General features: G+C 45.5%; 1 protein-coding gene across 1 annotated transcript; it reads right to left on the reverse strand.

The window, feature by feature from the left end:
• Positions 1 to 585: 585 nt before the first annotated feature.
• LOC144112395 (uncharacterized) lies at positions 586 to 3701 on the reverse strand. The gene is made up of 4 exons (XM_077645237.1): positions 3396 to 3701; positions 2540 to 2633; positions 1931 to 2006; positions 586 to 762 (listed from the first exon to the last, which is right to left on the reverse strand). The coding sequence occupies exons 1-4, from the start codon at positions 3409 to 3411 to the stop codon at positions 601 to 603; spliced, it is 348 nt and encodes a 115-aa protein (XP_077501363.1). The 5' UTR covers positions 3412 to 3701; the 3' UTR covers positions 586 to 600.
• Between the last annotated feature and the right edge of the window lie 23438 nt (positions 3702 to 27139).

Consider the following 27139-nt stretch of genomic DNA (forward strand, 5'->3'; position numbering starts at 1 on the left):
AAGATGTAATACTGAAGGCCGAAAGAAAGCCATTTTAGAGTCAAGTGCACTTATAATGGCCACAGCTATAATGAATGTTCATTTATTACAAAAAATAGTGCTTACTTCATTAATTTATGCATGAAGTATATGACACTGCATCAAAATAAAAAAGGACTAAGCCTCTAACCCTCATGGCCAAACTGCAGTTACAGCAAACGAAAGGACACCATAAACATGCCCCACATGCAAAAGCTTGCACTACAGGCCAATGCAGAAATAAGGTCAGATTACTTCCCAAACTGCATGACACTGCCACGCAAAGTAAAGATTGTGACAGGCAATAAAGGAGCAACAAAAAAGCAAACTGTAGGTAGCAGCCAATTTCATGCAAACAAGCTACAAGGTCAGGCCAACATAGATGTGGAAGAAATTTGAAAAAAAAGCCAATACAAGCACATAATAATTTTTAAGGTTCTCACAGCCCTTTAAATGGCAAATACTTTTCTGAAAAAACATAACAGAAGCGGAAATTTTTTTTCGGAAATCAATTTTTTTCATGAACTTCATTATTCTTGAAGCATGGGCGGGCATAGAGTAGTCAGATTAGTGCATGCGTTCCTAAGCAATGCCATGCCAAAAACTGCACTTACAGAAAAAGCTTGCCTTACTGAGTGAATACCACTGACCATCCACTAATTTCCCAGCCTGCTCCAGGTCCCTGGCAAAAATCACACGCAACTTGGTGGCTTGCACAACTTCCATGTGACTCTTGGTCTTTAGCTGGAAAAAATTGAGGGATCAGTGAGATATAAAATTTTACATGCATTGCTTTGTTTCAATGACCAACTAAGAAAGAAACAGCGGTTTCTGTGAGCGCAACTATTTTTTCACACAAGCTTTCTACAGTAAGCCACGTTTATCGCGACCTAATTCACACTGACTTGCTGCACAGTCCCAGCACTACTGTGTATAGCTCTATGGTTTCAAATGCTTTGTTAGCTCTGAGCCCTTGGGCTTGCACTCGTTAATGCAGAAAACCTCGGGAAGGCCAACCAGAGCTTCGAGCTTTAAGCCATAGGTATTCAGAAGCTCAGTGGTCTGTGGGAGAACTTTTGGCTTGGTGACACAGTAGCAAATGCTGCTCCAGCTACTTTAGAGCAAAGTACTTTAGAGCAAAGCTCTAAAGTACGGCAACATTGGCACTTTGTTTTACTGACATGAGGGTGCTTGTGAATGTGCAAGTCCCATGTTTGTTTTGCACCAAATGTGTTAATTGCGAGGTATGTTTAACTAAAGAGGGGCATCTAACATGGGCATCAGCTCTTCATTACTTCCCTTCTATATCCCTCCCTTATATCACGGTTCAAGTGTCCACCAAAATGTGAGACAGTTACTGTTACATTTCCTTGAATTTTCCTTCAACTAATTTTAAATTTTTAAAGTATAAAGCTTAAAGAAGGTAGAGGTACAAACTGTGCAGTATAACCATATGCTATGGCAATAAACCAGCAATAAATCTGTGCTGACAGCAGCTTGCCCAGTGCATTGCAAGGATGCTATATCATACAAAGATTGGTGTCATCGTGCAATGTTACATTACTGACTGACAATTTGGTCTCTGTATCAGAAACACTGGTAAACCATCATTGAAGAGCACAATGTTTTTAAAGGGATAAATGAACATATAGGTCCTTTTCGAGGACACATATGCATACCAGGCAACAGGTGTGCAATGCCAAAGCACATTTATGTTAACAGCAGCTGTGTCAAGAGCTACATCAGCGACTATATTTTGTACAAGTCTACAGTTCCGGTAATTATAAGCTGAGGCACTGCTGTCAAGTGCATGTAGAGTTTCATGCATTTCTAAACCTAGCTGCAAGCCTATATTGAAAATATTTTTCTAAATAGGCAGCTAAGATATGCATCACTGAAAAAGAATAACTACCATGAACGGATCAGGAGGGATGACACAGCCGAAGGCAGGAAGCACGCATGGCCCAATAGATGCTGGCCGCTGGCAACTGCAAATAAATACATCAAGAGCAACAGCTGTCAGTGGCTGTAGCCATGTCATGAATGACAAGAGAGGAAATCGTCTACTGCTATAAAAACTAAACTTAGACGTAATAAAAGTAAATAAAAAACCAATGAGCTACCCCATGACAAAACAAATGAACATATTTTATGTAATGCACTCATATACATTCTTTGAGAAGAGTCACAATGACTGTTATAACCACACTGAAAGATGAGCTGGCTGAAATACCGCACACCAATTTGAATATAGGATGTGCAGGTCTTCATTAATTCCTATCATGGTGCCTTGCACCAATGTCTAGGTATTAAATTGAAAGTTGCAACCAGTCTGCCTTGGTTAAATGAGAAGAGAGAATTGAAAAAAGCATGCCTTCACTAGCAGGAAGCTTGATACCTCACAGCACAGCTTGGCATCATAGAAAGATTGCTAGCGCATTTAACAAATCTGCATACAATTAAAAGCTGCACAAATTTGTCGACTGGCAATGCAAGTAAAGGCAAGAGAAACAAAAAATACCAAAGAACACTCGTGAGTGCGGCGAAGGGAGGTCTGTGGGTAGGATCCCGTGCCTGGGAAGAGTTCCGAGCTCGGAGAATCGCCGGCACCACAGCTGATGGCACGCAACCAAGAATAAATAACAAAGCGAAAATAAGTAACAAAAAAACCATCGACAATGGCGAACGACTTGAATGCGGGCCGCAAAAGCGAGGGATATAGCAAAAAGGTAGAAATCCTAAATAATTGTGCAGTTGCATCTCCGACAGCTCGCAGTGCTCAGAAGGAGAGGAAGCATAGAAGTTTACAGCTCAGGATAAGCAAGATTGATCTAACTTTGACATAACACTGCCTCAAATCCTGTTCCACTGGGGAAGCACAGACAAGTTTACAAATGACAAGGCGATGAATATGAACTAGCCTTTCGCATGCGATCACTGTCTCAAAATTTAGTATGACGCATATTAAGGCACAAGCACTAATCCGATGAGTACTAACCCTGAGCAAAATAGTGCGGTGTCTGATCGCAGCTGGCCAAGCGCGAGCGCTCCTCCGCGCGGCACTTCTCGCTCATCGTCTTCTACGCAGTGCAAATCCATGCTTTTGCACCGAGTGTCGAAGCGCTAGCAAGCGAAAGTGTAACTCTGTTGTGATATCTGGTGCCATTTTTATTTACCACGGCACGCGAGTAATAAATGCACATACAGACAATGAGAACAACACTTGTCATGCAGGATATAGGCCCTGCTTTTTTGGCGCCGCATTGTAGCTGCGGCAACCGCAGGCGGACTGCCTCCACTCACATCCCTACATAGCCGCATACAAATAGCGCGTGTGAATACAGATCATTAGCAAAGAAACGCAGAGCGGGACTCACCGGCCATGCGATTCATCCAGGCTTAGTAAAACGGCGCAGGAGTCTTCGTTCCCCTAACAGATGAAAAGACGTCGCAGCACTCTTTCTTCATGGCTTACCCGTTGAAACTCGCCAATGTTGACAGGCCGAAATCCTGGTCGTTGGCTTCCAAAACACACTCCTGCTCACCTTCCTATTGAATGAGTTCTTCACACGTGTCCACCGTACAAGTATTCAAGCAATGCCTCAAAGAGGCAAATAATACAAAACACAACGTATCGGTTGCGCTGCAATGGCGCCGACTGCTGCGCTTTCGTGTCGGTGAAAATTTGCAACCGACAAAAAAATTAGTTTTTTTAAACCATGAATACTTATATTATCTTCACAACAAAGACATTGCATTTATTTTAAATTATTTTTATATTATTTAAGAATACTAAAGCGCTTTCAGTTACTTTTTCTGGTATGTGGTTTGTAGAAGCTGCGATCCTGTGATCCCCTGAAGTGACCCGGATGCCTAGCAGACGACGGAGCAGACGACGGCGTTGACAGAATGCAATTTCGTTTTATGCCAGATAAAATCACTAAGTTGCGACAAAAACAGCGAATAAAAGCGCCGTATCTCAGCTGGCGAATATCGTGGATAAGTTGAACGCAATTGGCACGATGGAGAGTAGCTGCTATGCATTAATTTGCGCGAGCGACACTGGCACGCTCACCGGAGATCATGAAACTTAACAGCTTATCGGTGACCAGTAAAAGCGGAGTGCTTTGATATCAACTGCGTTACGAAACTACGTCGATACTTGCGTCTCACTTTAGCTAATATGCAACAGCGGCTAGCACTCGCCGCATCCTGATCGCGTGTAGTTTAACAAGCAAGAGCCCACTAGCGCATCGAAGCAGGCGTGTTTTCGAGTTCGTATCGTTACGATAAATACGAGTTGTTTCGGCACGTACTGGAATTGAAGTTCTTAGCCTGTGCGTCACGGACGGTGACGACGGACGGTGACGATGGCGTCGCGGACGATCTTAACTAAGACTCGCCGCAACGCAGCCGATAACCCAAGCATATGTGCGTTAAAGGTTGTTCACCAGTAGTGCAAACGTGGGCATCAAGTATCGCTCAGTCGCAGCGCCAGTCGCTCGCTTCTCGATTTTCCAGCCTTCCGAGTGAAGGTCGCAAGCTGTTGAGCCAATCAGTGAGCCAGCGGGAGTGAGCGAGGCGAGCTTTCGGGAACGACGCCGCCCGCGGGCGCGCCGGGCAATGAACTACGCGCTACCCCCTGGCTGCCCTAGTCGTCGCTAAGCCTAGCCGGTTTCGCATCGATGCAGCAGCTGAGTGCACTTCGAAACTGGCTAGCGCTGAGGTGCTGCTCTCGTCATCGTTTTACTGTGAACCTCGTCTCATAGTAAAACAAAGATATGCTCGGTTTCCGCGACACCTTCAGGAGCGGAGCCAGCTGAGGCCAGGAAAGCCGCGATTGAGCAGCAGCAATTAAAGGCGCCGTGGGGAGACATTTGTTTGTATTCCTGTTATCGCTTCTACCAACGACTCGATATTGGCCAACGATACTCCATCCGACGGCTTAGTATGGACTTGAACAAACATTACTGTCGCATTTTTCTGACGCTGGCGGCCGGTATTCAGGCTGGCATGCCGCGCCCGTACGTTATCATGTCGCTCAACTGTATGGCCGTGGTGCACATCAAGTCCTCCAGACATCCTCCTTTTTTTTTATAGGGGTTTAACGTCCCAAAGCGACTCAGGCTATGAGGGACGCCATAGTGAAGGGCTCCGGAAATTTCGACCACCTGGGGTTCTTTAACGTGCACTGACATCGCACAGTACACGGGCCTCTAGAATTTCGCTTCCATCGAAATTCGACCGCCGCGGCCGGGATCGAACCCGCGTCTACATCCTCCTTTTCGCTCAGATTGTCATAGCACACAGTCACACTGGGACCAGAGTAGTTTAGAGGACCGAGCGCGGGTGCACAGGAGCTAGACTGTGTCAAAGCAGGTGAAACTCTTTAAAGCGCGCGGTTGATGTCAGTCCCAAGACTTTATTCTCATTTCGACCGAGAATCAAATCGGTTCAAACTCGCCGGCCGCCGCATTTCACCTTCGGCTGCATACGCTGCTGTCTATATTTAGCGACATTTTCGTGTCACCGTCATGAAATGTTCAGTGAAGGCAATGAACGACATTGTAAAGTATTTTTTTTTGCTTTGCTATTTTATTATAAGCACCACGTCACTGCCGCTAAAAAAATTCTCCGCTAACACTGCATCAGCGTTGGACTTAAGAGCGTTAGCTACGAGAGCTTCAAGTGTTTAGATCGGGGTCCTAGATCGGGGTGCTCAGCAAACGTGGAAAATACAAAATACAAACATCTGAGGGCATTTCGTTTCGGAAACATTCGTTCTAAGATACAAGCAGCGTCATCTACATAAAAGATTTTGCACTACTATTGCGATTTACAGCCACCTTCGCTAAATCCGGTATGTTTCCTCCTTATATATCACTTAACGAATTTTATAAACGTGTACATTACAACAAGATGAATTGTTTGACCGCATCCGGAACCCTCTGCGACAAACGATTAGGCCTTATGGCTGTCTGGAAGTCCCCGGAATGCACAGTTTGGGGGCGAAAAGTTCGTCGGTGCGAATCCCACACATATTTTGGGCTTCATCTAAATATTTATTTTATCCTCAGGAACATGACAAGTCAAATGACACCACTTCGATCGTTATGCGTCAAACGGGCGGCCCCCAAATTTGATGCAAATGGGGGTCCCTGGGGTTCCACTTCGATAGCCGCTATACTGGCATATGTAAAAGGGATCGAAGGTATCTGTGACAACTGAGGCTCTACGCGCCCGCTGTTGCTATGTGATATAGTGTGGTAACTGTCTTGGCTAATTTGACCTTCCCTGCAGACAGACGTGTCCTTGCCAAACGTAAGTAGTAAGAGCTGACGCTCTTAAAACTGAAACGCGCGGAAAAATGATATCGGGGTTGCCTTGAACATTTATACAGAGAACTGCGTGCATGTACACACATGGTGCCTTTGTGTAGCCGGATGGTTATGGCGAGTAATTTTCCCTGATTGACGATTAACGACATTCTTTTCCGCGACGCATAGAAGTGTCCTTGGTTTTTTTCTGCGCATGTAGTAGTAGCGGTACATTATGTTACATGGCTTGAACATGTCACAGAAGCCAAGAGGACACTGACTTTCAGTAGCGCCATTCGACTTGCGCACACCGATTGGTGTGCAGGCGCTGTCGTGGCTGCAGCTACATGCCGCCACCGCCAGCGCGTGCGGATACGCAGGCACCGCTGGCTTCGTCGCTTGTGTATACAGCTTTTTGGGCTTTCAAAGCCGCATTATACTCTTGAGCATGCACTACTTTCATCACATTGTCTTGTGGGAACAGAAGGGAATTAGGTGAGTGCTCGAGCAGTGCCTCTCCTCTAAGCCAATTCTCGTTCGGTGAGAGAGCCAGGTCGCGGGAAGCGAGTTGAATACTCGATTCGCCAATGTGAATGAGCACTTCATTTCGCTCGGTGCCCGTCACCAACAGACCAGAGCACCTCGCATCCTCTTCGCGACTCGCCACAGTGAACGCGCTTTGAAGCATCTTTTGTCAATTTGATCCTATCGTGTCACACGACCGCATGACAGTATTTCTAGAATTCTGCAGTAAAATAATTACCCTCACCAGGAATCTGTCGTATGACACATCCCACGACAGGTATCTATCGCGCGGCACAATCCACGACAGGTATCTGTCGCGCGACTCATCCCACGACAGGTATCTGTCGCGCGGCATATCCCACGACAAGCTCTTGTGTCGCGCGACAGGCCGCACGACAGGTACTTTTGTCGCGTGAAAAGAGGCGCGATAGAAGTCTGTCGCGCGACTGAACCCACGACAGGCAACTTTGCTGAGGCACGCAATCTCTGTCGCGCGGCACTAGTCCCTCTGTCGCGCGACAGTACCTGCGACAGAAACCTGTCGCGCGACAAATGCTGCGACAGGGACCTTCTTCGCACGACAGAATGCAGGAAAGATGTCTGTCGTGCGGCAGAACCCACTACAAACAACTTTGTCGCGCGAAAGAACCCACGACACGAAGCTTGTCGCACGACACATGGCACGACAAGACAGCTTGTCTTGCGACACAAAATTGTGTCGCGCGACAGATGCGCGACAAAAAATTCTGTCGTCCGTTTTGATCGGGTTTCCATTTGTGCCAACCACCGGACTGCGTTCATTCCAGGGATTTAGCTCATTTTGGTTATTCGGCTCCCTAAATGCAGTGCCTTTTACAGTTTATGACGTCTAACACGACTCCGTTCCTGAACAGGTTTTGTTTTATATTGGAAGTGTTCGCCGCAACACCCGGCATAATGGCCGTTTATTTCAGCGCAGGATTTCGTCCCGCTATAAAGTTTTGCTGGATTTCTTCGTTTCAAAAACTGATATGGCGTCGCCCTTTCCATTTGTGCCATCCGCCGGACTGCGTTCATTCCAGGGATTTAGCTTATTTTGGTTATTCGGTTCCCTAAATGCAGTTTTTTTTACAGGTAATGACGTCAAACTCGACTCCGTTCCTGAACAGGTTTTGTTTTATATTGGAAGTGTTCGCCGCAACACCCGGCATAATGGCCGTTTATTTCAGCGCAGGATTTCGCCCCGCTATAAAGTTTTGCTGTACTTCTTCGTTTCAAAAACTGATATGGCGTCGCCTTTTCCATTTGTGCCAACCGCCGGACTGCGTTCATTCCAGGGATTTAGCTTATTTTGGTTATTCGGCTCCCTAAATGCAGTGCTTTTTACAGGTAATGACGTGTAACACGACTCCGTTCCTGAACAGGTTTTGTTTTATATTGGAAGTGTTCGCCGCAACACCCGGCATAATGGCCGTTTATTTCAGCGCACGATTTCGTCCCGCTATAGAGTTTTGCTGGACTTCTTCGTTTCAAAAACTGATATGGCGTCACCCTTTCCATTTGTGCCAACCACCGGACTGCGTTCATTCCAGGGATTTAGCTTATTTTGTTTATTCGGCTCCCTAACTGCAGTGCTTTTTACAGGTAATGACGTCTAACACGACTCCGTTCCTGAACAGGTTTTGTTTTATATTGGAAGTGTTCGCCGCAACACCCGGCATAATGGCCGTTTATTTCAGCGCAGGATTTCGTCCCGCTATAAAGTTTTGCTGGACTTCTTCGCTTCAAACACTGATATGGCGTCGCCCAGTACATTTGCGCCAACCGCCGGACTGCGTTCATTCCAAGGATTTAGCTTATTTTGGTAATTTGGCTCCCTAAATGCAGTGCTTTTTACAGGTAATGACGTCTAACACGACTCCGTTCCTGAACAGGTTTTGTTTTATATTGGAAGTGTTCGCCGCAACACCCGGCATAATGGCCGTTTATTTCAGCGCATGATTTCGTCCCGCTATAGAGTTTTGCTGGACTTCTTCGTTTCAAAAACTGATATGGCGTCACCCTTTCCATTTGTGCCAACCACCGGACTGCGTTCATTCCAGGGATTTAGCTTATTTTGGTTATTCGGCTCCCTAAATGCAGTGCTTTTTACAGGTAATGACGTCTAACACGACTCCGTTCCTGAACAGGTTTTGTTTTATATTGGAAGTGTTCGCCGCAACACCCGGCATAATGGCCGTTTATTTCAGCGCACGATTTCGTCCCGCTATAAAGTTTTGCTGGACTTCTTCGTTTCAAAAACTGATATGGCGTCGCCCTTTCCATTTGTGCCAACCACCGGACTGCGTTCATTCCAGGGATTTAGTTTATTTTGGTTATTCGGCTCCCTAAATGCAGTGCCTTTTACAGTTAATGACGTCTAACACGACTCCGTTCCTGAACAGGTTTTGTTTTATAGTGGAAGTGTTCGCCGCAACACCCGGCATAATGGCCGTTTATTTCAGCGCAGGATTTCGTCCCGCTATAAAGTTTTGCTGGATTTCTTCGTTTCAAAAACTGATATGGCGTCGCCCTTTCCATTTGTGCCATCCGCCGGACTGCGTTCATTCCAGGGATTTAGCTTATTTTGGTTATTCGGTTCCCTAAATGCAGTTTTTTTTACAGGTAATGACGTCAAACATGACTCCGTTCCTGAACAGGTTTTGTTTTATATTGGAAGTGTTCGCCGCAACACCCGGCATAATGGCCGTTTATTTCAGCGCAGGATTTCGTCCCGCTATAAAGTTTTGCTGGACTTCTTCGTTTCAAAAACTGATAAGGCGTCGCCTTTTCCATTTGTGCCAACCGCCGGACTGCGTTCATTCCAGGGATTTAGCTTATTTTGGTTATTCGGCTCCCTAAATGCAGTGCTTTTTACAGGTAATGACGTCTAACACGACTCCGTTCCTGAACAGGTTTTGTTTTATATTGGAAGTGTTCGCCGCAACACCCGGCATAATGGCCGTTTATTTCAGTGCAGGATTTCGTCCCACTATAAAGTTTTGCTGGACTTCTTCGTTTCAAAAACTGATATGGCGTCGCCCTTTCCATTTGTGCCAACCGCCGGTCTGCGTTCATTCCAGGGATTTAGCTTATTTTGGTTATTCGGCTCCCTAAATGCAGTGCTTTTTACAGGTAATGACGTCTAACACGACTCCGTTCCTGAACAGGTTTTGTTTTACATTGGAAGTGTTCGCAGCAACACCCGGCATAATGGCCGTTTATTTCAGCGCAGGATTTCGTCCCGCTATAAAGTTTTGCTGGACTTCTTCGCTTCAAACACTGATATGGCTTCGCCGAGTACATTTGCGCCAACCGCCGGACTGCGTTCATTCCAAGGATTTAGCTTATTTTGGTAATTTGGCTCCCTAAATGCAGTGCTTTTTACAGGTAATGACGTCTAACACGACTCCGTTCCTGAACAGGTTTTGTTTTATATTGGAAGTGTTCGCCGCAACACCCGGCATAATGGCCGTTTATTTCAGCGCTCGATTTCGTCCCGCTATAAAGTTTTGCTGGACTTCTTCGTTTCAAAAACTGATATGGCGTCGCCCTTTCCATTTGTGCCAACCGCCGGTCTGCGTTCATTCCAGGGATTTAGCTTATTTTGGTTATTCGGCTCCCTAAATGCAGTGCTTTTTACAGGTAATGACGTCTAACACGACTCCGTTCCTGAACAGGTTTTGTTTTATATTGGAAGTGTTCGCCGCAACACCCGGCATAATGGCCGTTTATTTCAGCGCACGATTTCGTCCCGCTATAAAGTTTTGCTGGACTTCTTCGTTTCAAAAACTGATATGGCGTCGCCCTTTCCATTTGTGCCAACCGCCGGACTGCGTTCATTCCAGGGATTTAGCTTATTTTGGTTATTCGGCTCCTTAAAAGCAGTGCCTTTTACAGTTAATGACGTCTAACACGACTCCGTTCCTGAACAGGTTTTGTTTTATATTGGAAGTGTTCGCCGCAACACCCGGCATAACGGCCGTTTATTTCAGCGCAGGATTTCGTCCCGCTATAAAGTTTTGCTGGATTTCTTCGTTTCAAAAACTGATATGGCGTCGCCCTTTCCATTTGTGCCAACCGCCGGACTGCGTTCATTCCAGGGATTTAGCTTATTTTGGTTATTCGGTTCCCTAAATGCACTTTTTTTACAGGTAATGACGTCAAACACGACTCCGTTCCTGAACAGGTTTTGTTTTATATTGGAAGTGTTCGCCGCAACACCCGGCATAATGGCCGTTTATTTCTGCGCAGGATTTCGTCCCGCTATAAAGTTTTGCTGGACTTCTTCGTTTCAAAAACTGATATGGCGTCGCCCTTTCCATTTGTGCCAACCGCCGGACTGCGTTCATTCCAGGGATTTAGCTTATTTTGGTTATTCGGCTCCCTAAATGCAGTGCTTTTTACAGGTAATGACGTGTAACACGACTCCGTTCCTGAAGAGGTTTTGTTTTATATTGGAAGTGTTCGCCGCAACACCCGGCATAATGGCCGTTTGTTTCAGTGCAGGATTTCGTCCCGCTATAAAGTTTTGCTGGATTTCTTCGTTTTAAAAACTGATATGGCGTCGCCCTTTCCATTTGTGCCAACCGCCGGACTGCGTTCATTCCAAGGATTAATCTTATTTTGGTAATTTGGCTCCCTAAATGCAATGCTTTTTACAGGTAATGACGTCTACCACGACTCCGTTCCTGAACAGGTTTTGATTTATTATGGAAGTGTTCGCCGCAACACCCGGCATAATGGGCGTTTATTTCAGCGCACGATTTCTTCCCGCTATAAAGTTTTGCAGGACTTCTTCGTTTCAAAAACTGATATGGCGTCGCCCTATCAATTTGTGCCAACCGCCGGACTGCGTTCATTCCAGGGATTTAGCTTATTTTGGTTATTTGGCTCCCTAAATGCAGTGCTTTTTACAGGTAATGATGACTAACACGACTCCCTACTTGAACAGGTTTTGTTTTATATTCGAAGTGTTCGCCGCAACACCCGGCATAATGGCCGTTTATTTCAGCGCAGGATTTCGTCCCGCTATAAAGTTTTGCTGGACTTCTTCGTTTCAAAAACTGATAAGGCGTCGCCTTTTCCATTTGTGCCAACCGCCGGACTGCGTTCATTCCAGGGATTTAGCTTATTTTGGTTATTCGGCTCCCTAAATGCAGTGCTTTTTACAGGTAATGACGTCTAACACGACTCCGTTCCTGAACAGGTTTTGTTTTATATTGGAAGTGTTCGCCGCAACACCCGGCATAATGGCCGTTTATTTCAGTGCAGGATTTCGTCCCACTATAAAGTTTTGCTGGACTTCTTCGTTTCAAAAACTGATATGGCGTCGCCCTTTCCATTTGTGCCAACCGCCGGTCTGCGTTCATTCCAGGGATTTAGCTTATTTTGGTTATTCGGCTCCCTAAATGCAGTGCTTTTTACAGGTAATGACGTCTAACACGACTCCGTTCCTGAACAGGTTTTGTTTTACATTGGAAGTGTTCGCAGCAACACCCGGCATAATGGCCGTTTATTTCAGCGCAGGATTTCGTCCCGCTATAAAGTTTTGCTGGACTTCTTCGCTTCAAACACTGATATGGCTTCGCCGAGTACATTTGCGCCAACCGCCGGACTGCGTTCATTCCAAGGATTTAGCTTATTTTGGTAATTTGGCTCCCTAAATGCAGTGCTTTTTACAGGTAATGACGTCTAACACGACTCCGTTCCTGAACAGGTTTTGTTTTATATTGGAAGTGTTCGCCGCAACACCCGGCATAATGGCCGTTTATTTCAGCGCTCGATTTCGTCCCGCTATAAAGTTTTGCTGGACTTCTTCGTTTCAAAAACTGATAAGGCGTCGCCCTTTCCATTTGTGCCAACCGCCGGTCTGCGTTCATTCCAGGGATTTAGCTTATTTTGGTTATTCGGCTCCCTAAATGCAGTGCTTTTTACAGGTAATGACGTCTAACACGACTCCGTTCCTGAACAGGTTTTGTTTTATATTGGAAGTGTTCGCCGCAACACCCGGCATAATGGCCGTTTATTTCAGCGCACGATTTCGTCCCGCTATAAAGTTTTGCTGGACTTCTTCGTTTCAAAAACTGATATGGCGTCGCCCTTTCCATTTGTGCCAACCGCCGGACTGCGTTCATTCCAGGGATTTAGCTTATTTTGGTTATTCGGCTCCCTAAATGCAGTGCTTTTTACAGGTAATGACGTCTAACACGACTCCGTTCATGAACAGGTTTTGTTTTATACTGGAAGTGTTCGCCACAACACCCGGCATAATGGCCGTTTATTTCAGCGCACGATTTCGTCCCGCTATAAAGTTTTGCTGGACTTCTTCGTTTCAAAAACTGATATGGCGTCGCCCTTTCCATTTGTGCCAACCGCCGGACTGCGTTCATTCCAGGGATTTAGCTTATTTTGGTTATTCGGCTCCTTAAAAGCAGTGCCTTTTACAGTTAATGACGTCTAACACGACTCCGTTCCTGAACAGGTTTTGTTTTATATTGGAAGTGTTCGCCGCAACACCCGGCATAACGGCCGTTTATTTCAGCGCAGGATTTCGTCCCGCTATAAAGTTTTGCTGGATTTCTTCGTTTCAAAAACTGATATGGCGTCGCCCTTTCCATTTGTGCCAACCGCCGGACTGCGTTCATTCCAGGGATTTAGCTTATTTTGGTTATTCGGTTCCCTAAATGCACTTTTTTTACAGGTAATGACGTCAAACACGACTCCGTTCCTGAACAGGTTTTGTTTTATATTGGAAGTGTTCGCCGCAACACCCGGCATAATGGCCGTTTATTTCTGCGCAGGATTTCGTCCCGCTATAAAGTTTTGCTGGACTTCTTCGTTTCAAAAACTGATATGGCGTCGCCCTTTCCATTTGTGCCAACCGCCGGACTGCGTTCATTCCAGGGATTTAGCTTATTTTGGTTATTCGGCTCCCTAAATGCAGTGCTTTTTACAGGTAATGACGTGTAACACGACTCCGTTCCTGAAGAGGTTTTGTTTTATATTGGAAGTGTTCGCCGCAACACCCGGCATAATGGCCGTTTGTTTCAGTGCAGGATTTCGTCCCGCTATAAAGTTTTGCTGGATTTCTTCGTTTTAAAAACTGATATGGCGTCGCCCTTTCCATTTGTGCCAACCGCCGGACTGCGTTCATTCCAAGGATTAATCTTATTTTGGTAATTTGGCTCCCTAAATGCAATGCTTTTTACAGGTAATGACGTCTACCACGACTCCGTTCCTGAACAGGTTTTGATTTATTATGGAAGTGTTCGCCGCAACACCCGGCATAATGGGCGTTTATTTCAGCGCACGATTTCTTCCCGCTATAAAGTTTTGCAGGACTTCTTCGTTTCAAAAACTGATATGGCGTCGCCCTATCAATTTGTGCCAACCGCCGGACTGCGTTCATTCCAGGGATTTAGCTTATTTTGGTTATTTGGCTCCCTAAATGCAGTGCTTTTTACAGGTAATGATGACTAACACGACTCCCTACTTGAACAGGTTTTGTTTTATATTCGAAGTGTTCGCCGCAACACCCGGCATAATGGCCGTTTATTTCAGCGCACGATTTCGTCCCGCTATAAAGTTTCGCAGGACTTCTTCGTTTCAAAAACTGATATGGCGTCGCCCTATGAATTTGTGCCAACCGCCGGACTGCGTTCATTCCAAGGATTTAGCTTATTTTGTTTATTCGGCTCCCAAAATGGAGTGCTTTTTTCAGGTAATGACGTCTGACACGACTCCGTACTTGAGCAGGTTTTGTTTTATATTGGAAGTGTTCGCTGCAACACCCGGCATAATGGCCGTTTATTTCAGCGCACGATTTCGTCAAGCTATAAAGTTTTGCAGGACTTCTTCGTTTCAAAAACTGATATGGCGTCGCCCTATCAGTTTGTGCCAACCGCCGGACTGCGTTCATTCCAGGGATTTAGCTTATTTTGGTTATTTGGCTCCCTAAATGCAGTGCTTTTTACAGGTAATGACGTCTGACACGACTCCCTACTTGAACAGGTTTTGTTTTATATTGGAAGTGTTCGCCGCAACACCCGGCATAATGGCCGTTTATTTCAGCGCACGATTTCGTCAAGCTATAAAGTTTTGCAGGACTTCTTCGTTTCAAAAACTGATGTGGCGTCGCCCTATCAATTTGTGCCAACCGCCGGACTGCGTTCATTCCAGGGATTTAGCTTATTTTGGTTATTTGGCTCCCTAAATGCAGTGCTTTTTACAGGTAATGACGGCTGACACGACTCCCTACTTGAACAGGTTTTGTTTTATATTGGAAGCGTTCGCCGCAACACCCGGCATAATGGCCGTTTATTTCAGCGCACGATTTCGTCAAGCTATAAAGTTTTGCAGGACTTCTTCGTTTCAAAAACTGATATGGCGTCGCCCTATCAGTTTGTGCCAACCGCCGGACTGCGTTCATTCCAGGGATTTAGCTTATTTTGGTTATTTGGCTCCCTAAATGCAGTGCTTTTAACAGGTAATCACGTCTAACACGACTCCGCACTTGAACAGGTTTTGTTTTATATTGGAAGTGTTCGCCGCAACACCCGGCATAATGGCCGTTTATTTCAGCGCACGATTTCGTCCCGCTATAGAGTTTTGCTGGACTTCTTCGTTTCAAAAACTGATATGGCGTCGCCCTTTCCATTTGTGCCAACCGCCGGACTGCGTTCATTCCAGGGATGTAGCTTATTTTGGTTATTCGGCTCCCTAAATGCAGTGCTTTTTACAGGTAATGACGTCTAACACGACTACGTTCCTGAACAGGTTTTGTTTTATATTGGAAGTGTTCGCCGCAACACCCGGCATAACGGCCGTTTATTTCAGCGCATGATTTCGTCTCGCTATAGACTTTTACAGAAGGACTTCTTCGCTTCAAACACTGATATGGCGTCGCCCAGTACATTTGCGCCAACCGCCGGACTGCGTTCATTCCAAGGATTTAGTTTATTTTGGTAATTTGGCTCCCTAAATGCAGTGCTTTTTACAGGTAATGACGTCTAACACGACTCCCTACTTGAACAGGTTTTGTTTTATATTGGAAGTGTTCGCCGCAACACCCGGCATAATGGCCGTTTATTTCAGCGCACGATTTCGTCAAGCTATAAAGTTTTGCAGGACTTCTTCGTTTCAAAAACTGATGTGGCGTCGCCCTATCAATTTGAGCCAACCGCCGGACTGCGTTCATTCCAGGGATTTAGGTTATTTTGGTTATTTGGCTCCCTAAATGCAGTGCTTTTTAGAGGTAATGACGGCTGACACGACTCCCTACTTGAACAGGTTTTGTTTTATATTGGAAGCGTTCGCCGCAACACCCGGCATAATAGCGGTTTATTTCAGCGCAGGATTTCGTCCCGCTATAAAGTTTTGCTGCATTTCTTCGTTTCAAAAACTGATATGGCGTCGCCCTTTCCATTTGTGCCAACCGCCGGACTGCGTTCATTCCAGGGATTTAGCTTATTTTGGTTATTTGGCTCCCTAAATGCAGTGCTTTTAACAGGTAATCACGTCTAACACGACTCCGCACTTGAGCAGGTTTTGTTTTATATTGGAAGTGTTCGCCGCAACACCCGGCATAATGGCCGTTTATTTCAGCGCACGATTTCGTCCCGCTATAGAGTTTTGCTGGACTTCTTCGTTTCAAAAACTGATATGGCGTCGCCCTTTCCATTTGTGCCAACCGCCGGACTGCGTTCATTCCAGGGATGTAGCTTATTTTGGTTATTCGGCTCCCTAAATGCAGTGCTTTTTACAGGTAATGACGTCTAACACGACTACGTTCCTGAACAGGTTTTGTTTTATATTGGAAGTGTTCGCCGCAACACCCGGCATAACGGCCGTTTATTTCAGCGCACGATTTCGTCTCGCTATAGACTTTTACAGAAGGACTTCTTCGCTTCAAACACTGATATGGCGTCGCCCAGTACATTTGCGCCAACCGCCGGACTGCGTTCATTCCAAGGATTTAGTTTATTTTGGTAATTTGGCTCCCTAAATGCAGTGCTTTTTACAGGTAATGACGTCTAACACGACTCCGTTCCTGAACAGGTTTTGTTTTATATTGGGAGTGTTCGCCGCAACACCCGGCATAATGGCCGTTTATTTCAGCGCACGATTTCGTCCCGCTATAGAGTTTTGCTGGACTTCTTCGTTTCAAAAACTGATATGGCGTCGCCCTTTCCATTTGTGCCAACCACCGGACTGCGTTCATTCCAGGGATTTAGCTTATTTTGGTTATTCGGCTCCCTAAATGCAGTGCTTGTGACAGGTAATGACGTCTAACACGACTCCGTTCCTGAACAGGTTTTGTTTTATATTGGAAGTGTTCGCCGCAACACCCGGCATAATGGCCGTTTATTTCAGCGCACGATTTCGTCCCGCTATAAAGTTTTGCTGGATTTCTTCGTTTCAAAAACTGATATGGCGTCGCCCTTTCCATTTGTGCCAACCGCCGGACTGCGTTCATTCTAAGGATTTAGCTTATTTTGGTAATTTGGCTCCCTAAATGCAGTGCTTTTTACAGGTAATGAGGTCTAACACGACTCCGTTCCTGAACAGGTTTTGTTTTATATTGGAAGTGTTCGCCGCAACACCCGGCATAATGGCCGTTTATTTCAGCGCACGATTTCGTCCCGCTATAAAGTTTTGCTGGACTTCTTCGTTTCAAAAACTGATATGGCGTCGCCCTTTCCATTTGTGCCAACCGCCGGTCTGCGTTCATTCCAGGGATTTAGCTTATTTTGGTTATTCGGCTCCCTAAATGCAGTGCTTTTTACAGGTAATGACGTCTAACACGACTCCGTTCCTGAACAGGTTTTGTTTTATATTGGAAGTGTTCGCCGCAACACCCGGCATAATGGCCGTTTATTTCAGCGCACGATTTCGTCCCGCTATAAAGTTTTGCTGGACTTCTTCGTTTCAAAAACTGATATGGCGTCGCCCTTTCCATTTGTGCCAACCGCCGGACTGCGTTCATTCCAGGGATTTAGCTTATTTTGGTTATTCGGCTCCCTAAATGCAGTGCTTTTTACAGGTAATGACGTCTAACACGACTCCGTTCATGAAAAGGTTTTGTTTTATACTGGAAGTGTTCGCCACAACACCCGGCATAATGGCCGTTTATTTCAGCGCACGATTTCGTCCCGCTATAAAGTTTTGCTGGACTTCTTCGTTTCAAAAACTGATATGGCGTCGCCCTTTCCATTTGTGCCAATCGCCGGACTGCGTTCATTCCAGGGATTTAGCTTATTTTGGTTATTCGGCTCCTTAAAAGCAGTGCCTTTTACAGTTAATGACGTCTAACACGACTCCGTTCCTGAACAGGTTTTGTTTTATATTGGAAGTGTTCGCCGCAACACCCGGCATAACGGCCGTTTATTTCAGCGCAGGATTTCGTCCCGCTATAAAGTTTTGCTGGATTTCTTCGTTTCAAAAACTGATATGGCGTCGCCCTTTCCATTTGTGCCAACCGCCGGACTGCGTTCATTCCAGGGATTTAGCTTATTTTGGTTATTCGGTTCCCTAAATGCACTTTTTTTACAGGTAATGACGTCAAACACGACTCCGTTCCTGAACAGGTTCTGTTTTATATTGGAAGTGTTCGCCGCAACACCCGGCATAATGGCCGTTTATTTCAGCGCAGGATTTCGTCCCGCTATAAAGTTTTGCTGGATTTCTTCGTTTCAAAAACTGATATGGCGTCGCCCTTTCCATTTGTGCCAACCGCCGGACTGCGTTCATTCCAGGGATTTAGCTTATTTTGGTTATTCGGTTCCCTAAATGCACTTTTTTTACAGGTAATGACGTCAAAAACGACTCCGTTCCTGAACAGGTTTTGTTTTATATTGGAAGTGTTCGCCGCAACACCCGGCATAATGGCCGTTTATTTCAGCGCAGGATTTCGTCCCGCTATAAAGTTTTGCTGGACTTCTTCGTTTCAAAAATTGTTATGGCGTCGCCCTTTCCATTTGTGCCAACCGCCGGACTGCGTTCATTCCAGGGATTTAGCTTATTTTGGTTATTCGGCTCCCTAAATGCAGTGCTTTTTACAGGTAATGACGTGTAACACGACTCCGTTCCTGAAGAGGTTTTGTTTTATATTGGAAGTGTTCGCCGCAACACCCGGCATAATGGCCGTTTATTTCAGTGCAGGATTTCGTCCCGCTATAAAGTTTTGCTGGATTTCTTCGTTTTAAAAACTGATATGGCGTCGCCCTTTCCATTTGTGCCAACCGCCGGACTGCGTTCATTCCAAGGATTAATCTTATTTTGGTAATTTGGCTCGCTAAATGCAATGCTTTTTACAGGTAATGACGTCTACCACGACTCCGTTCCTGAACAGGTTTTGATTTATTATGGAAGTGTTCGCCGCAACACCCGGCATAATGGGCGTTTATTTCAGCGCACGATTTCTTCCCGCTATAAAGTTTTGCAGGACTTCTTCGTTTCAAAAACTGATATGGCGTCGCCCTATCAATTTGTGCCAACCGCCGGACTGCGTTCATTCCAGGGATTTAGCTTATTTTGGTTATTTGGCTCCCTAAATGCAGTGCTTTTTACAGGTAATGATGACTAACACGACTCCCTACTTGAACAGGTTTTGTTTTATATTCGAAGTGTTCGCCGCAACACCCGGCATAATGGCCGTTTATTTCAGCGCACGATTTCGTCCCGCTATAAAGTTTCGCAGGACTTCTTCGTTTCAAAAACTGATATGGCGTCGCCCTATGAATTTGTGCCAACCGCCGGACTGCGTTCATTCCAAGGATTTAGCTTATTTTGTTTATTCGGCTCCCTAAATGGAGTGCTTTTTTCAGGTAATGACGTCTGACACGACTCCGTACTTGAGCAGGTTTTGTTTTATATTGGAAGTGTTCGCTGCAACACCCGGCATAATGGCCGTTTATTTCAGCGCACGATTTCGTCAAGCTATAAAGTTTTGCAGGACTTCTTCGTTTCAAAAACTGATGTGGCGTCGCCCTATCAATTTGTGCCAACCGCCGGACTGCGTTCATTCCAGGGATTTAGCTTATTTTGGTTATTTGGCTCCCTAAATGCAGTGCTTTTTACAGGTAATGACGGCTGACACGACTCCCTACTTGAACAGGTTTTGTTTTATATTGGAAGCGTTCGCCGCAACACCCGGCATAATGGCCGTTTATTTCAGCGCACGATTTCGTCAAGCTATAAAGTTTTGCAGGACTTCTTCGTTTCAAAAACTGATATGGCGTCGCCCAGTCCATTTTTGCCAACCGCCGGACTGCGTTCATTCCAGGGATTTAGCTTATTTTGGTTATTTGGCTTCCTAAATGCAGTGCTTTTTTCAGGTTATGAAGTCTAACACGACTCCGTACTTGAACAGTTTTTCTTTTATATTGGTAGTGTTCACCGCAACACCCGGCATAACGGCCGTTTATTTCAGCGGCTGATTTCGTCTCGCTATAGACTTTTACAGAAGGACTTCTTCGCTTCAAACACTGATATGGCGTCGCCCAGTACATTTGCGCCAACCGCCGGACTGCGTTCATTCCAAGGATTTAGTTTATTTTGGTAATTTGGCTCCCTAAATGCAGTGCTTTTTACAGGTAATGACGTCTAACACGACTCCGTTCCTGAACAAGTTTTGTTTTATATTGGGAGTGTTCGCCGCAACACCCGGCATAATGGCCGTTTATTTCAGCGCACGATTTCGTCCCGCTATAGAGTTTTGCTGGACTTCTTCGTTTCAAAAACTGATATGGCGTCGCCCTTTCCATTTGTGCACACCACCGGACTGCGTTCATTCCAGGGATTTAGCTTATTTTGGTTATTCGGCTCCCTAAATGCAGTGCTTGTGACGGGTAATGACGTCTAACACGACTCCGTTCCTGAACAGGTTTTGTTTTATATTGGAAGTGTTCGCCGCAACACCCGGCATAATGGCCGTTTATTTCAGCGCACGATTTCGTCCCGCTATAAAGTTTTGCTGGATTTCTTCGTTTCAAAAACTGATATGGCGTCGCCCTTTCCATTTGTGCCAACCGCCGGACTGCGTTCATTCTAAGGATTTAGCTTATTTTGGTAATTTGGCTCCCTAAATGCAGTGCTTTTTACAGGTAATGACGTCTAACACGACTCCGTTCCTGAACAGGTTTTGTTTTATATTGGAAGTGTTCGCCGCAACACCCGGCATAATGGCCGTTTATTTCAGCGCTCGATTTCGTCCCGCTATAAAGTTTTGCTGGACTTCTTCGTTTCAAAAACTGATATGGCGTCGCCCTTTCCATTTGTGCCAACCGCCGGTCTGCGTTCATTCCAGGGATTTAGCTTATTTTGGTTATTCGGCTCCCTAAATGCAGTGCTTTTTACAGGTAATGACGTCTAACACGACTCCGTTCATGAACAGGTTTTGTTTTATACTGGAAGTGTTCGCCACAACACCCGGCATAATGGCCGTTTATTTCAGCGCACGATTTCGTCCCGCTATAAAGTTTTGCTGGACTTCTTCGTTTCAAAAACTGATATGGCGTCGCCCTTTCCATTTGTGCCAACCGCCGGACTGCGTTCATTCCAGGGATTTAGCTTATTTTGGTTATTCGGCTCCTTAAAAGCAGTGCCTTTTACAGTTAATGACGTCTAACACGACTCCGTTCATGAACAGGTTTTGTTTTATATTGGAAGTGTTCGCCGCAACACCCGGCATAACGGCCGTTTATTTCAGCGCAGGATTTCGTCCCGCTATAAAGTTTTGCTGGATTTCTTCGTTTCAAAAACTGATATGGCGTCGCCCTTTCCATTTGTGCCAACCGCCGGACTGCGTTCATTCCAGGGATTTAGCTTATTTTGGTTATTCGGTTCCCTAAATGCACTTTTTTTACAGGTAATGACGTCAAACACGACTCCGTTCCTGAACAGGTTTTGTTTTATATTGGAAGTGTTCGCCGCAACACCCGGCATAATGGCCGTTTATTTCAGCGCAGGATTTCGTCCCGCTATAAAGTTTTGCGGGACTTCTTCGTTTCAAAAACTGATATGGCGTCGCCCTTTCCATTTGTGCCAACCGCCGGACTGCGTTCATTCCAGGGATTTAGCTTATTTTGGTTATTCGGCTCCCTAAATGCAGTGCTTTTTACAGGTAATGACGTGTAACACGACTCCGTTCCTGAAGAGGTTTTGTTTTATATTGGAAGTGTTCGCCGCAACACCCGGCATAATGGCCGTTTATTTCAGTGCAGGATTTCGTCCCGCTATAAAGTTTTGCTGGATTTCTTCGTTTTAAAAACTGATATGGCGTCGCCCTTTCCATTTGTGCCAACCGCCGGACTGCGTTCATTCCAAGGATTAATCTTATTTTGGTAATTTGGCTCCCTTAATGCAATGCTTTTTACAGGTAATGACGTCTACCACGACTCCGTTCCTGAACAGGTTTTGATTTATTATGGAAGTGTTCGCCGCAACACACGGCACAATGGCCGTTTATTTCAGCGCACGATTTCGTCCCGCTATAAAGTTTTGCTGGACTTCTTCGTTTCAAAAACTGATATGGCGTCGCCCTTTCCATTTGTGCCAACCGCCGGACTGCGTTCATTCCAGGGATTTAGCTTATTTTGGTTATTCGGCTCCTTAAAAGCAGTGCCTTTTACAGTTAATGATGACTAACACGACTCCCTACTTGAACAGGTTTTGTTTTATATTCGAAGTGTTCGCCGCAACACCCGGCATAATGGCCGTTTATTTCAGCGCACGATTTCGTCCCGCTATAAAGTTTCGCAGGACTTCTTCGTTTCAAAAACTGATATGGCGTCGCCCTATGAATTTGTGCCAACCGCCGGACTGCGTTCATTCCAAGGATTTAGCTTATTTTGTTTATTCGGCTCCCTAAATGGAGTGCTTTTTTCAGGTAATGACGTCTGACACGACTCCGTACTTGAGCAGGTTTTGTTTTATATTGGAAGTGTTCGCTGCAACACCCGGCATAATGGCCGTTTATTTCAGCGCACGATTTCGTCAAGCTATAAAGTTTTGCAGGACTTCTTCGTTTCAAAAACTGATATGGCGTCGCCCTATCAGTTTGTGCCAACCGCCGGACTGCGTTCATTCCAGGGATTTAGCTTATTTTGGTTATTTGGCTCCCTAAATGCAGTGCTTTTTACAGGTAATGACGTCTGACACGACTCCCTACTTGAACAGGTTTTGTTTTATATTGGAAGTGTTCGCCGCAACACCCGGCATAATGGCAGTTTATTTCAGCGCACGATTTCGTCAAGCTATAAAGTTTTGCAGGACTTCTTCGTTTCAAAAACTGATGTGGCGTCGCCCTATCAATTTGTGCCAACCGCCGGACTGCGTTCATTCCAGGGATTTAGCTTATTTCGGTTATTCGGCTCCCTAAATGCAGTGCTTGTGACGGGTAATGACGTCTAACACGACTCCGTTCCTGAACAGGTTTTGTTTTATATTGGAAGTGTTCGCCGCAACACCCGGCATAATGGCCGTTTATTTCAGCGCACGATTTCGTCCCGCTATAAAGTTTTGCTGGATTTCTTCGTTTCAAAAACTGATATGGCGTCGCCTTTTCCATTTGTGCCAACCGCCGGACTGCGTTCATTCTAAGGATTTAGCTTATTTTGGTAATTTGGCTCCCTAAATGCAGTGCTTTTTACAGGTAATGACGTCTAACACGACTCCGTTCCTGAACAGGTTTTGTTTTATATTGGAAGTGTTCGCCGCAACACCCGGCATAATGGCCGTTTATTTCAGCGCTCGATTTCGTCCCGCTATAAAGTTTTGCTGGACTTCTTCGTTTCAAAAACTGATATGGCGTCGCCCTTTCCATTTGTGCCAACCGCCGGTCTGCGTTCATTCCAGGGATTTAGCTTATTTTGGTTATTCGGCTCCCTAAATGCAGTGCTTTTTACAGGTAATGACGTCTAACACGACTCCGTTCCTGAACAGGTTTTGTTTTATATTGGAAGTGTTCGCCGCAACACCCGGCATAATGGCCGTTTATTTCAGCGCACGATTTCGTCCCGCTATAAAGTTTTGCTGGACTTCTTCGTTTCAAAAACTGATATGGCGTCGCCCTTTCGATTTGAGCCAACCGCCGGACTGCGTTCATTCCAGGGATTTAGCTTATTTTGGTTATTCGGCTCCCTAAATGCAGTGCTTTTTACAGGTAATGACGTCTAACACGACTCCGTTCATGAACAGGTTTTGTTTTATACTGGAAGTGTTCGCCACAACACCCGGCATAATGGCCGTTTATTTAAGCGCACGATTTCGTCCCGCTATAAAGTTTTGCTGGACTTCTTCGTTTCAAAAACTGATATGGCGTCGCCCTTTCCATTTGTGCCAACCGCCGGACTGCGTTCATTCCAGGGATTTAGCTTATTTTGGTTATTCGGCTCCTTAAAAGCAGTGCCTTTTACAGTTAATGACGTCTAACACGACTCCGTTCCTGAACAGGTTTTGTTTTATATTGGAAGTGTTCGCCGCAACACCCGGCATAACGGCCGTTTATTTCAGCGCAGGATTTCGTCCCGCTATAAAGTTTTGCTGGACTTCTTCGTTTCAAAAACTGATATGGCGTCGCCCTATCAGTTTGTGCCAACCGCCGGACTGCGTTCATTCCAGGGATTTAGCTTATTTTCGTTATTTGGCTCCCTAAATGCAGTGCTTTTTACAGGTAATGACGTCTGACACGACTCCCTACTTGAACAGGTTTTGTTTTATATTGGAAGTGTTCGCCGCAACACCCGGCATAATGGCCGTTTATTTCAGCGCACGATTTCGTCAAGCTATAAAGTTTTGCAGGACTTCTTCGTTTCAAAAACTGATGTGGCGTCGCCCTATCAATTTGTGCCAACCGCCGGACTGCGTTCATTCCAGGGATTTAGCTTATTTTGGTTATTTGGCTCCCTAAATGCAGTGCTTTTTACAGGTAATGACGGCTGACACGACTCCCTACTTGAACAGGTTTTGTTTTATATTGGAAGCGTTCGCCGCAACACCCGGCATAATGGCCGTTTATTTCAGCGCACGATTTCGTCAAGCTATAAAGTTTTGCAGGACTTCTTCGTTTCAAAAACTGATATGGCGTCGCCCTATCAGTTTGTTCCAACCGCCGGACTGCGTTCATTCCAGGGATTTAGCTTATTTTGGTTATTTGGCTCCCTAAATGCAGTGATTTTAACAGGTAATCACGTCTAACACGACTCCGCACTTGAACAGGTTTTGTTTTATATTGGAAGTGTTCGCCGCAACACCCGGCATAATGGCCGTTTATTTCAGCGCACGATTTCGTCCCGCTATAGAGTTTTGCTGGACTTCTTCGTTTCAAAAACTGATATGGCGTCGCCCTTTCCATTTGTGCCAACCGCCGGACTGCGTTCATTCCAGGGATGTAGCTTATTTTGGTTATTCGGCTCCCTAAATGCAGTGCTTTTTACAGGTAATGACGTCTAACACGACTACGTTCCTGAACAGGTTTTGTTTTATATTGGAAGTGTTCGCCGCAACACCCGGCATAACGGCCGTTTATTTCAGCGCACGATTTCGTCTCGCTATAGACTTTTACAGAAGGACTTCTTCGCTTCAAACACTGATATGGCGTCGCCCAGTACATTTGCGCCAACCGCCGGACTGCGTTCATTCCAAGGATTTAGTTTATTTTGGTAATTTGGCTCCCTAAATGCAGTGCTTTTTACAGGTAATGACGTCTAACACGACTCCCTACTTGAACAGGTTTTGTTTTATATTGGAAGTGTTCGCCGCAACACCCGGCATAATGGCCGTTTATTTCAGCGCACGATTTCGTCAAGCTATAAAGTTTTGCAGGACTTCTTCGTTTCAAAAACTGATGTGGCGTCGCCCTATCAATTTGTGCCAACCGCCGGACTGCGTTCATTCCAGGGATTTAGCTTATTTTGGTTATTTGGCTCCCTAAATGCAGTGCTTTTTACAGGTAATGACGGCTGACACGACTCCCTACTTGAACAGGTTTTGTTTTATATTGGAAGCGTTCGCCGCAACACCCGGCATAATGGCCGTTTATTTCAGCGCACGATTTCGTCAAGCTATAAAGTTTTGCAGGACTTCTTCGTTTCAAAAACTGATATGGCGTCGCCCTATCAGTTTGTGCCAACCGCCGGACTGCGTTCATTCCAGGGATTTAGCTTATTTTGGTTATTTGGCTCCCTAAATGCAGTGCTTTTAACAGGTAATCACGTCTAACACGACTCCGCACTTGAACAGGTTTTGTTTTATATTGGAAGTGTTCGCCGCAACACCCGGCATAATGGCCGTTTATTTCAGCGCACGATTTCGTCCCGCTATAGAGTTTTGCTGGACTTCTTCGTTTCAAAAACTGATATGGCGTCGCCCTTTCCATTTGTGCCAACCGCCGGACTGCGTTCATTCCAGGGATGTAGCTTATTTTGGTTATTCGGCTCCCTAAATGCAGTGCTTTTTACAGGTAATGACGTCTAACACGACTACGTTCCTGAACAGGTTTTGTTTTATATTGGAAGTGTTCGCCGCAACACCCGGCATAACGGCCGTTTATTTCAGCGCACGATTTCGTCTCGCTATAGACTTTTACAGAAGGACTTCTTCGCTTCAAACACTGATATGGCGTCGCCCAGTACATTTGCGCCAACCGCCGGACTGCGTTCATTCCAAGGATTTAGTTTATTTTGGTAATTTGGCTCCCTAAATGCAGTGCTTTTTACAGGTAATGACGTCTAACACGACTCCGTTCCTGAACAGGTTTTGTTTTATATTGGGAGTGTTCGCCGCAACACCCGGCATAATGGCCGTTTATTTCAGCGCACGATTTCTTCCCGCTATAGAGTTTTGCTGGACTTCTTCGTTTCAAAAACTGATATGGCGTCGCCCTTTCCATTTGTGCCAACCACCGGACTGCGTTCATTCCAGGGATTTAGCTTACTTTGGTTATTCGGTTCCCTAAATGCACTTTTTTTACAGGTAATGACGTCAAACACGACTCCGTTCCTGAACAGGTTTTGTTTTATATTGGAAGTGTTCGCCGCAACACCCGGCATAATGGCCGTTTATTTCAGCGCAGGATTTCGTCCCGCTATAAAGTTTTGCTGGACTTCTTCTTTTCAAAAACTGATATGGCGTCGCGCTTTCCATTTGTGCCAACCGCCGGACTGCGTTCATTACAGGAATTTAGCTTATTTTGGTTATTTGGATCCCTAAATGCAGTGCTTTTTACAGGTAATGACGTCTAACACGACTCCGTTCCTGAA

Source organism: Amblyomma americanum, unplaced genomic scaffold (genome assembly GCF_052857255.1).
Source record: "Amblyomma americanum isolate KBUSLIRL-KWMA unplaced genomic scaffold, ASM5285725v1 scaffold_78, whole genome shotgun sequence".
NCBI classification, from domain to species: Eukaryota; Metazoa; Arthropoda; class Arachnida; order Ixodida; family Ixodidae; genus Amblyomma; species Amblyomma americanum.

Coding starts and splice junctions, on each gene's coding strand:
- LOC144112395 (XM_077645237.1), bottom strand. Junction 2,007..2,539: donor GCACTCACGAGTGTTCTTTG/GTATTTTTTGTT, acceptor ATTTATTTGCAG/TTGCCAGCGGCCAGCATCTA. Junction 763..1,930: donor TCCCTCCTGATCCGTTCATG/GTAGTTATTCTT, acceptor AATTTTTTCCAG/CTAAAGACCAAGAGTCACAT.